Source organism: Parus major, chromosome 9 (genome assembly GCF_001522545.3).
Source record: "Parus major isolate Abel chromosome 9, Parus_major1.1, whole genome shotgun sequence".
Taxonomy (NCBI): domain Eukaryota; kingdom Metazoa; phylum Chordata; class Aves; order Passeriformes; family Paridae; genus Parus; species Parus major.
Genome location: NC_031778.1, coordinates 6,702,995 through 6,715,185, shown reverse-complemented (window position 1 = coordinate 6,715,185; position 12,191 = coordinate 6,702,995). Strand labels below are relative to the sequence as shown.

The following is a 12,191-nucleotide window of genomic DNA, read 5'->3' as shown; positions in this document are numbered from 1 at the left end:
CTCAGCACATTGTGGTTCTCTTTTTGCAAACTAGGGCACGGCGTATAACTGAGCTTGCTACAACACTGAGTATTTGCTTGTGTGAAGAGAGTTGATTTCTGGACATTTCCAAGTTAGGCTAAATTCTCAGATTCACTATGAACTCTACCTTTTCATTGCACTCAGCCTCTCTCACCACAGAGAAGAAAAGCTGTAGAGAACTGAATGAGATACTTGATTCCTGTATGGCTTTCTTGTTTGCTTTTGTAATGATTCACAGCCTCAATCAGACAACATGGTTGCAAATCTGCTTCAAAACTACTTTGCCTTGTATGCTGTTGCTGTTTTTTCTAGAACTTTACTGGCAAACCAACCCAAATGCAGATTTTTTCATTATTATTTATTTATTAAAAAATAATTGGGACCACTTTATTACTTAGAAATAGATTACTTTGTAAGTTTTTAGTGCTATGTACACAGTTAATTCATACCAAATAAAATGCATATTTAGTTCACTCATCTTAGAAAGCTGGATTTCATAAGGCATCTTTTTTGTCCCAAGACTAGGCTAGCTTTAGTGAATAGTATTTTCAAGGGAGTGGGGTAGGAGGAGGGCATACTTGTAAATTTGCTATATAGGTAAGTATATGGAGGTATAAAATTAAACTGCTGCAAATGAGCAGAAATTTCAGTACTCAGTGCATTTTACACATCTATTTTAATATCTGTGGCCTGTTTTGATTATTTTTCTTTCTTTTTTTTCCTAAACTTTTACTTGCAAACAGTTAGATTTCCCAATAACTAATTGACAAATCCTTCCGCTGGGATTCGATTTGTACACTTGTGTCTGATGAGGTCACTGCTTGTTGTTATGATACAGAAAAGCCTGTGTCTATTTTAGGCATTTACTGTACATTTCTCCCGTGAAAAGAGTGAGATCGTGTCATCTCATGCTCCCCCTCCGCAGGTCACTTCCTGCAGCAATATGGACTAACTTAAACCTCGTGAGTACTGAACTGAGCGTCTCTTGCAGCCTCTAGTGTAAGAACCACACATTGGGTTTGTGATATCTATTGAATAAACAACGTAAGGGGAAGACACTTGTAGCTTGAACTCAGATGATGTGCATTGTGCATAGACATCACTTTTCCTGAACTCTATTTGGAGTGATTTTTTTTTTTCCTGTGCCATTCAGGGAAAGGTAGGAAATACCTTTCACTGAGAGCTGCTACTGTACTTAGCTCTGGCTAACTGAAAGCCCCTACTGGGTTAAACAAGGCATTTTGGGTTTTTTTTTTTCCCTAGTGTTCCAGAGCTGCCTTTAAAATGCTGCAGCTGATATTCTCTGTTGTCACATTTATTTCAAAGACCTCTTTTCTTTTTCCTTTTTAATATGTGTGTATAATCCTTGCTGTCTCTTTCTGTTTACTCTTTTGGTTTATTTTTATTTTATTACTTTTAAATTTTAATTCATCATTCCATGTTCACATATGTCTGTATCAATTACATTGGCTTATAGATTAAAAAGCACCAACCCTGTCCTTTGAAATATGATGCATAATAGGAATACCTGGGATCTTACCTGTCAGTAGCTGGGATAGCTGTATAAGTAGATTGAGATAATTCTGTAGGAAACCGGGATACAATAAAATAAAACTACAGGAGTTTGTAGTATTGCCAAATTTATCTGTACTTGTCAGGAATCTGGGATCTTTCTTGAGGGTGCAACACCTTGATAGGCATTGTAAAATATTATAAAGATCATTGAGGCTTTTAAAAAGAAAAAAGGAAACAATTGATGGAGCTTCATGGCAGTTGTTGAAAGCCCCTAAAGTTTGTTTTAATAAATACTTTTTTGCTACAGATTTTCTGTATTTAAAAGTCAAACTTTTATCTTCTCAAGGATCCCAAATGTTATGGTTCATTTTTTGGAGGGCTTTCCTTGGTGTCAGCATCACTCAATTCTTAATTCCTTTTTCTTCTTCACTTACTGCATTTGCTACTTTAGCGGTAAGAATTGACCTGTAGTCATCTCATCTTGAAACCTGAATTATTGAAGGCCCTTTCATTTGAAAACTTTGGTTTGAACTGTCAACTTAGGTCTGTGACAGCCATGGGGAAAAATATTGGCCATGTTGCTGAGTGTCTGATCATACTGTTGGAGGTGCTGCATTTAAATTATGCTTAGAGTGACCCCATGAGTGCCTTTTTGAGTAGAGTAGGGGCTGCATCCTGTGCCAACCACTTCTCATTGGAAATTTCCAATATACTCTTCCCAGTCAGCCTAGAAGTACCAGGCTGCTGCAATGGGTGAATGCAGTCACAGTCACTCAGCCAGTGCCCGTACCTACACGTTACCTGTTCCAGATTCAGGATTTGCAGACACCCTTACTTTGAGTTGAATATGAAGGCGAAAGACTGTGTGTTACAGTCGAAGAGTTACAGAATTCCAAAATGTGCAACTTAAATAGGAATGCAGAAGGCTTTTTAGCTTTGTTCACTTGTAATTGAGAACTAGGAGAGACTGAAGAACTAATTTTGGGTTTTAGAGAAGTCTTTCCTGAAAGATGTGTTGGTAGGGAAAGTGAGTGATTTTCCCCCACCTTACTTCAAAGCCTTTGTTGCAGTTCTGTGCATTTTCCTAGTGCACTTCATGCCAGAAGGATTCTGATTGGAAGTCAAACAAAACTTTATTAGTGACAGTGTAAGGAAATAAAAACATGTAAGAATGAAGTTTCCTTTCAGTGTAGTTGAGTTTAGGCTCCAATGGTATTGCAATCAATGGAGTTCCTGTGACATTGTGACAGGTCAGACAGGCTATGGCTACTTGAGCTACGGAGCCTGCTTTGCATATGCAGTGTTTTCAAAACATCCCATGCCTTATGGCAGAATAGTTGTCCAGTGCTTTGAGTTTTTACATCATTATTTATCTCCATGGAATAGAGATATGAAACTCTTGGCTTGTTAGGATTTTACTCCATCATATGAAGGTTGAATCAGTACTGAGATATAGGAAAAATGAGCAGTGAATCAGAAAAAAGAAAGCCAACTCCAAACCTTGATTATCTACCACAGGAAGCTGCTTAGTTAAGAAGTTGAAGTTAGTTTAAAAATCTGTTTAATCAGAAAATCGAACAGAAGCCTCCATCTGTTTTTATTCTTTTGGAGAAAAACAGCTCAGTCTTAGTCACTGCCAAATCTGTTAATTTGGTTTTAGAACTTGACCTTATTTTCAGGCCATATTATAAACCATAATGACCTGTTTAAGCTTTGGGGGTGGGCACAGATCAAACAGAACAGTTAAGATCCCCTGGCATTTCTGAGTATTGCAGACCTTTGTGTGCAATGTAAACCTAGATTGTAATTGAACAGGAGTAACATGTATGCAACCAGTTCTGCTAAATCTATTTCTGTGAGCTGTTACTGATCTGATAAACAAACTTATCAATAGCCTGTTGCTGGATAAGTACTGTGCCCCAGGCATGCACTGAACAAGGTAACTCTGTCCTTCCCCACACACCCAGTCCATCCCCTTGCAGGAGGGCAGTATGTCTTTGTAGTTATATACCAGCCACGTGTGTCACTTAGAGCAAGTGTCTAAATTTATCATCTCTTGCCTGGCCATGTTCCAGCTCTTTCCTTTTCCTATTCTCTCCTGCAGACGTGACACCTCATTGATGGTGCATGTGTGGCGTTACAGCTTGAGATGATTTATTTTTTTATTTTTTTTTTCAGAGCTGCTTTTCACTCTGCTTTTTCTCTCTCTCTCTCTCTCCACAATTGTGCAGAAGTAAGAGTGATTCTTACTTCTTTTTTTTCTTTTTTCCTTTTTTCTTTTTTGTTTCCTTTTTTCTTTTTCTTCTGTTTTCTTTAATGGACTGAAAATCAAAGCTTTAACCCTTAGCCTTTATGCAAGCCTGAGTAGTGGCTGTCTGTCTGAATAGTTAGAAATCATAGTATTTACTTTAACAATTTAAACACTCATATGCTTGTAAAAGTATTCCAAGGCCAGCCAACAATCTCTGCTTTGACTACTAAATAAAAGATTAGCATTCAAATATAACTGCTCTTTATAGTTCATTAGTAAAAGGTCTCTTAATTTACAGTAATAAATGCCTTTTAACTGCACCAAAAGTAGTATTTATTCAGTCTGCATGCTTTTAAACTCGGATTGTATTTCAGGTAACAAAGTAAATTGAGGCAATGTTGTATAGCATCTCAAATTGCTACTGCTGTCTCTGCAATGCATTCTTACTGACTTTTTTGCCCAATTGGCTAATACTTGTCTAGTTGGCATTGCTGTTCTGTGGTGTCAGAACAGGGTTGGTATTAGATAGGCAGAGAACTGTGCTTAATTTGGCTTATTTTATATGGGGCATCACTTGCTAAAACTCAAACTTACTCAATATTAATGTAAAATTAAAAACAATCTAAGTGCTCATTGGCTGTATGGATTCACAAAGTGTCAGTAAAATGGGGACTTCAGAAAATCAGTATAGTCCGAGTTTTTGCATCCACTGTACCTTAACTGTGTGCGTTTGGAACTTAGATGCAGTTGTTCTTGTGATATTATCACATCTAATTTTGTTATTTTTACATTTTTTAGGCTTTACTGCGATCACAACAACTAATCCCATTTGGTTGGTAAAGACACGGTTACAGCTTGATGCGAGGTAAAGTGACAATATGAAATCTCATGCTATGACAAGATTGTACTCGAGTGTTGTGAATCTCTTCTGCATTCTGAAATAGAATGAATTCTTAAACATTTAACATTTCAGATTTGGAAAGTTGTTGCTGGTCTCTCTACAAATTATACTATTACTTCTCTTTTTTAATCCATTCTGAGACATGCTTGAGGCACTGTAGTAGACTGACCAGCAAATCTGGAATAAATTACAAGGTTAATAGTTTCATTAAAATCATGTTCTGCCAACCATATGCTTACATTTTCATTCAGTAACATGTTCTCTTTAACTGTTGAGCTAAACATTCCTGAAATATGGATTCGGTATTCTAGCATATGTTTAGAAAAGGCTTTAAACGTCCTCAAGATTTTTTTTATTGTGGCTGAGGGGTTTTTTTGCATAGTTCTAGCCTGTAAAAAGGGAAAGACTTCTTTCATGGATAGAAACAGGAATTGTCCTAATATGGGATAGTCAATAAATTGTTTGGGCTTACCAAAGAATTAACTACAGAAGTGATTTGTTTTGAAACTAGTAATGAAAGTAGAATTTTATGCAAATAGGAGGACAGAACACTGTATTTCCATCTATTTAAACCTATAGGGAGGGACTGGTATGATGCCATATGATGTGTCCACATGAGTTACCATAACTCCTTAGAAGGCTCTGTTTTATTCTGTGACTTGCTCACTGAGACCTCTGCTGGCACAATCCAAGTGCCTGCACTTGGCAGCTGTAGTGAAGCACATCTCATACAGGGTTGTCATGGGTTTACATAGTTGTGTACAGTATTCCAGCTACTTCAGTATGCACAACCCAATTCTGTGAGCTCAAAATGGGAATAAAACTTCATTTGCCAAGTACTGCTTGAAACAGGTATGTCTAATGAGCATTTTCCTTGACGACAGCAGTGGCTTAATTCAATCAAGTAACAGGTCCCGGTGTTGCACTGGTTGCTGTGCCAGTTGTTTGCCAAGAGCTGTAATGCTGAGAGCTGCTGTTTTAACTCTTAGCCACTGAATGCTGTGGAGCTCTTTATTGAGGCAACAATTAGGGCAAATCCATTACGCCTAAGGAAATGGTCATTTTTCTCATGAATCACTGACATGGATAGCCCATTTGGGAGTCTGTTTCCAAGCAGTTTAGTCCTTTATTGCATGAGAGTTGGGGAGGCCTAAATCTGCTCAATGTTTTTCTGTGATACTTTTTCTTTAGTCACTGTGTGAAGTTTGGCTTGGATTCTGTGTAATGCTTTACCTGTGTTTAGTGCTCAAGGCCTTTGAGACTGGAGCCCCTTGGAGCCCCTCAGAATCAGTGTCGGTATTTCCTAAGTCTTCTCGTCACTACAAACCTGTTTAATTATTTTTCAGTCTCACTGGTTGCACCAGTTGATATTTTGGACTTGTTTTTTCTCATTTTTAGGAACCGTGGAGAAAAGCGAATGAGCGCTTTTGAGTGTGTCCGCAAAGTTTATCGCTTGGATGGTTTTAAAGGTTTTTACCGGGGAATGTCCGCATCCTACGCTGGCATATCTGAGACTGTTATTCACTTTGTCATTTATGAGAGTATTAAGAAAAAATTACTGGAGTATAAGACTGCTTCTGCCATGGGCAATGAGGATGAATCAGCAAAAGAAGTATCGGACTTTGTTCGAATGATGATGGCTGCTGCCACTTCCAAAACGTGTGCAACATCAATAGCGTATCCCCATGGTAAGTGGGACATGTGCAGCTGAGACCCTGAGTCAGATCCATCAAAGGGAGTCTTCTCTGTGAGATTTGTAGCCAACTTTGGTTTACTTTCTCAAGAAATATTTTTCTGTCTAAAGAGCAGACTTAGCAGGTCAACATGAGTATAGTATTCAGAAATGGAAGTGCTTTACAGTGGATATCCAGCATGACCTTTTCTTAGGCAATGTTTATTTTGCCAAGGGATTTGCCAGGGTATGGCCCAAGGTAGAGCTTTTTCAGTTGGAATCTTTCCATATACTTAGCAATTTTCCATAATGTGCCAGTAAGTTCTTGTCCCCCTTCTAGGAAACAGGCTGTCTAGTCTGTGTGTCAGTTGCACTTGATCTTCCTGCAGAGTAGTTTGTTTGTTAATGAACTGAGTACTGAACTAATGTCAACTTCTGAGCTAAAATGTAAGCCCAAGCAACAGTCTTCTTCTGGATTGTAGCTAAGCAAATCAACTTGCCTTGTTTAGTCAAATACCTAATACTTGCTCTCCTCTTACACATATTTGGCTTGATACTCTGGTTGTCTTACTCCTCCTTTTTTTAAAAAGGAGTTGTGAGATTGGGAACTTGGGGAGGGGTATTTTTGTGTAAAAAAACCCTGATCAGTTGCTGGGAAAAATAATGAAAAGTGGTGAATGTAACCACTCAATTTTTCTTTTTTTTCCACTGATTTTTTTTGTACAGAGGTTGTACGAACAAGACTAAGAGAAGAGGGAACAAAATACAGATCTTTCTTCCAGACACTCTCTTTGCTTGTGCGAGAGGAAGGGTATGGCTCCCTCTACCGAGGTTTAACTACACACCTGATCAGACAGATTCCAAACACGGCTATCATGATGTCCACCTATGAAGTTGTAGTCTACTTACTTGATGGATAGCAGTGTGACAAAGTGGAAGAAGGTGGAAGACAGAAAGACTGGAGTGGACCACTGAATGTCAATGCCAATGTGGTGGGCAAAAGGAACGTTGTATCAGGAACAAGCAGCTGTGGATAAAACAGAAGGGTGATTGTGGGCAACTCTGAATAATTTTGCTGCCTTTATTGTGTGGTCTCATGTCAATGTGACAAATGGGAACTGCCCTTTAGGGAATGCCTTCATACATCTCTTAATTCAGAATTATTCTTTTCATCTGTTAATCTAGACAAAGCCATTGAGTCATCTTCAGAGACCTGATGGGTGAGGGAAGGGACATGAAATATGGTCTTGGGCAGTCCATTACCTCTTCGTGATTGCTCTCAACTACATAATTTTTGTTCTGTTTTACTGCACAGTAACCTGTTGGAGGAATGGGCAAGACAGTACTTTGATAGCTTTCTATACCTGAAACTTCTGTTTAGTTGCTCTGAAGATTCTTAGAGACTGAGGTAGTGGTAAGTGTGTAAAGTTTTCCATATTGCTACCTCAAGAAAAAATATGGTGCAGGGACCCAGAACAGTTATTACTTCACTACAAAAGGTTGTAGCTTTTTGGTTTTGATTGTTTTAGGTTTTTTTTTCCCTTGACATTTGAGCAGTGTTGTAGGTTAGTGAGAGGGGGTCTGATTGTTCAGTTCTTCAGGTTATCAGTCTGTTAATGTTGGTGTATGTGGACTTCTGGTCCTGCTGCATCATCCTCCTTCTTTTCTGGAACTTTTCTTAAGTAAGAGAGGCCTATGAAACATTGTCCTGTATCATCAGTTTTCCTTGCCAACCTGTTTAAGGAAGAAGTTGCTGAATGCTACTTTATAGCCTTTTTAAGATTTGTGATGAGAAATCTCAACTAGTCCAGCCTCCCATTTGTGAAGACAGGATTCACTCAGATAGTTTCATGCTGCCTAAGCACAAGCTGTATTACCCTTAAATATCTGGCAAATCCTGCCTTGGATTACCAGTATTTATATGGGAGTACTGGGGGAGAACACATATCACTGTGGCTAGAGTAAACAGAAAGCAGAAACCAGTTGAAGTTATGATAGATCCTGTCAGTGCAGACAGGCTCTGTGCAGAAGGATGGAGAAACTGTAAATGATATTTTCTTGAAAGCATTCCCGCTGATAATTGCTTTATCACTTCTGTCATCTTGAGCCTGTGTACTGAGCTATAATGTTGTCCTCCACATTGTCTGATTATTCAGGCATTGGTTTTGTTCTGTAAGCCAATTGCAAAATAATGCCTTTTATTCAGCAGTGAGGCTTAGCTGGTTTATTCCATCATAATTTACAGATTTTTCCAAAATCATACAACTGGAGTGTCAAACAGTTTAATGTTACAGGAAGTTTTACAGCTTTCCAGACAGGTATCTTCTCAGTCTGCATCCATTATCCTTGTGAGGAAGATGATCATTTATAAATTGAGGTCAATAGCTTTCTCCACCATATAAATGCTGCTACACTGGCATGGACAGAAATGTGCTCTCAGCTCTTCCAGTGTGGTACTTCAGTACACTTGAACTGTGCATCATGTGCAATGGCTTTATTTTAAGAATGACTTCTTATGCACTTTGTGGCCTTCTTAGGGCTTATGACTTTTCTTCCTCTTACTGATTATCTGGAATCAAACCATGTTTGAAACATGCAGTTTGGTTTTAGACAAAGCAGGTGGTTTGATTTCTGTGTAAGCTGTGCAGGAGTTTATGCTGTAAATCCATAGCATCTCTGTGACAGTAGTTCTGTAGGTCTATACAAAATCTCAAAGTTTGCAGAACAATCAGTCTGTGTTTCTCTCATTTGCTGTCCTTTATTTTGACCCTTGTCATGTTCTCCACACAGTGTCAAAGTATTTGAGTATTTAATGCAATTTTCTGTATTAATTTGTCATCCTCTGAAAGCTACCTACAGTAAGTATATCAACCTTGCAGTGCTGTATTGACTTCCGTGCTTGGAAAATGTTCCTTTTTTAAAGACATAGCATGGTCTGAGGGGTGACCACAGTAAACTTGATTGTCTCAAAGAAGTGAAAGGAGTGCTTAAATGTGTTTTAAAGTGGGTTGTTTCTAGTAATCTCTCTAGGAAAAGCCTGGAGTATTTATGACTGACCTAAGCCTTGATGTGATGCTTTTGTTCAGGTAAATAAATGCAGGAACAGTGACTTACTGTAATTTTTGTGAGGTAGAAATTGGGTCACTTTCAGGTTATCTAGAGTATTCAGTCATAGCCAAAACTTAAATTGGCAAAGACCTTACTCAGCTTTGGAGTTCATGAATACAGTTAACACTTGGAGTAGCCTAGGCTTTGTGAGAGTTTCTCTCCTCAGTTTGGATACGTTGTCCCCTGTTTGTCTCCCATTCCTGGGTGTTCCCTGGGAACTGTGTGTGTGCCTTCTCTGGGGAGGAGCAGAGCCCCTGGAGCTGATAAGTAGGACATGTTAACAAGTACATTTGAATATGGGAGATAATAGCTAAAAGCAGACAATCAGCTTATTACTCCACCTGTTTAAAAGGTATTCCAGCTTTCTTTTAAACTTCAGGGGTGATCATTTTGGCTTCCTTTGCATAACCAAACGTAACGCCAAAATTTATTGGGATTTTTTCATTATTTTCAAACTACAAGTACCTGCAAAATTACCTCTGATGTATTTCCCAAAGATCTTTATTTATGTTGTTTTCTTGATATTTATTATAAAAACTCAAGGGGAATAACAAGATGCTTCATTCAATAATATCTTTAACTACAGAGCTGAAAGCAGTGCATTTAAGTTTGGTCATCTTGATTTGTATTTGGATGTCATGTATTTATGTCCCACTTGTGTGTGCTAGAGGAAAGGATGTGTGAAGAGCTCGAGGCAATGAATTGGTTCCCCATTTCCGTGCTGCGCTGGGAGCCCAGGTCGGTGCGCGGCGGGTTTGGGGCCGGCAGGTGGCGCGCGCTCCGCGGGAGTCCCGCCAGGGAAAAGCCATGGGAAACTGGGCCCGGGAATGCCGTCCCTGAGCCCCTCCTGGCCCTGCAGGGCTGGGTGGCAACAGGCCAGTGGGGCACGGGGAGAGCCGCTGTGCCTGGCCCACTTTCTGCTCTGCGTGCTTGGAAGTGGGCTTACACGAGGGAGCTGTGGAATTTTTTTGGTTGTTTTAGTTGTAACTGAGACATCGCCTGTCTACTTATCCATTAACACTGCTCCTTTCTCTGTTTACATAATGCACTCCGCATCATCCCTTGCTGATTGAGGTGTTAATGACAGCGGATTGTTTGTTTGTTATTGACAGTTTCTGCTAGTCTGTTTTTCTTATGACATCTGTAACATTCCTCAGACTGCAACATCATAACAGAATGCTTCCAGAGACAAGAGTGGAGAGCCTTTATAAATGTTGCTTCCTGTTTAAACTGTTCAGATTTGGAAAACAAGCTGAATGCTGAAGTGTGCCTAGGTAAATGTACTACTTTTTTCAACTTCCTGTCTGTTAAGACTGAGTTATGTAAGTTTTTCAGTTCTTCTATTTAAGAGTCTGCCTACCCTGCATATGTGAACATAACTATGCTCTCAGAGTCATAGCTAAACACTCACAGATGACAGATTGAGAATACTTCAGTACTCATGTGAGGTTTGCTATTATTCTTGCATACATGTAGTTGGCTGTAAACTATGTGCATTTACTCTGTATTTATATAGTTAACTTTTTGTTTGGATTGCTTTAAACTTCAAAGCAAATTAAAATTATGTGCTTCTATTCAAATGTTGCCTGCTGTGCTAAACTGTACACTGTTTTTAACCTTTTAATTTTTCTATTATTGATACATACCAGTGCCTGCACAGTTGTGATTAAAAATGAAAAATTCATTAACCCAGTGAATCATTTCATCTTGTGCCCTTTTACAGTAGCAGAAAATAAGGTGTGTGTATTGTACCTTTAATATTTCCCTTTTGGAGGGATTCATGGATGACTCACACTAGCAGTATGTGTTGGTGCAGTCGGATTTGAACGCAGTTACCTCTACGGAATCAAGTGCTCCTGTCAACTGAGATCCAGGAGCTGGTCACCACAAAACTCATGTCCATTTGAAGTGCTAGCTAGCACAAGCCACTGCTGACAAAACTGAAGGACCATAATTCCTTAAAATGCTCAGAGTTAATTGCATGTGAGGGTTATAACCAAGTCTTTGAACCTGACACATTGTTAGATGTTGATACTGTTTTTCTTATGATGGCTGGTGTTTGATCTGAAGTCTGTCCTGAGCTCCCCACAAATCATTCTGCAAAGGCATACATGGGGTTTGTTTGGTGACTGCTGTTTTTCCCCTCACCGTGTCTTCTCGAACTGAATCTTTACAGGTTCTATGTATCTGATTTGATTCTTTCAGCTGATCAAAACTACTTCAACACTTGCATTAAATGGGCACATGTGTGATAGCTTTTTTCTTTCAGTATGTGTTGCTGTGAATTGCCCTACTTTGCCACACCTTCTAGCTCCCAGGCCAGCCAGGCTTAGAGGTAATCAGTCCTCTGGAACCAGTGCAGGCAAACAGTGTGCTTATCCCTGACACATCTGAAATTATGTCTCTAACTGGCATAGCTGTAATTGTGTGTAATTGATCTTTCACTTCTACCCTGCAAAGGAGGCACTTTGGCAGGGCAGAGCTCAGGGTAAGTCTGTGAGGGTGTTTTGAAGTTCATTCTGCTTTACAACCCCTTCTGCTAGTGGGGTTGTGTTGAGCTTGGTCAAAAAGGTTGTGTGTGAAATGAAGGTACATTTAAAGTGCTAATTGGTTATGACTTGGAATTAATGCAGCAGTGCAGTCTGACAGAGGTGCAGCCTAAAAGCACATAAGGCTTGACAATGATGTCTTTCTCAAATGAAAACCCTTAAATTTGATAGTGC

At 39.2% G+C, this 12,191-nt stretch overlaps 1 protein-coding gene across 1 annotated transcript in view; it reads left to right on the top strand.

Moving 5' to 3' along the window:
* Positions 1-11,736, top strand: part of SLC25A36 (solute carrier family 25 member 36) — a 29,486-nt gene extending 17,750 nt beyond the window's left edge. Inside the window, exons 5-7 of the mRNA XM_015637741.3 lie at positions 4,586-4,652; positions 6,087-6,376; positions 7,087-11,736. Coding sequence (XP_015493227.1) covers positions 4,586-4,652; positions 6,087-6,376; positions 7,087-7,280 — 551 coding nt within the window. The 3' untranslated portion in view covers positions 7,281-11,736. The remainder of the gene's footprint in view (positions 1-4,585; positions 4,653-6,086; positions 6,377-7,086) is intronic.
* The last annotated feature ends 455 nt before the right edge of the window (positions 11,737-12,191 follow it).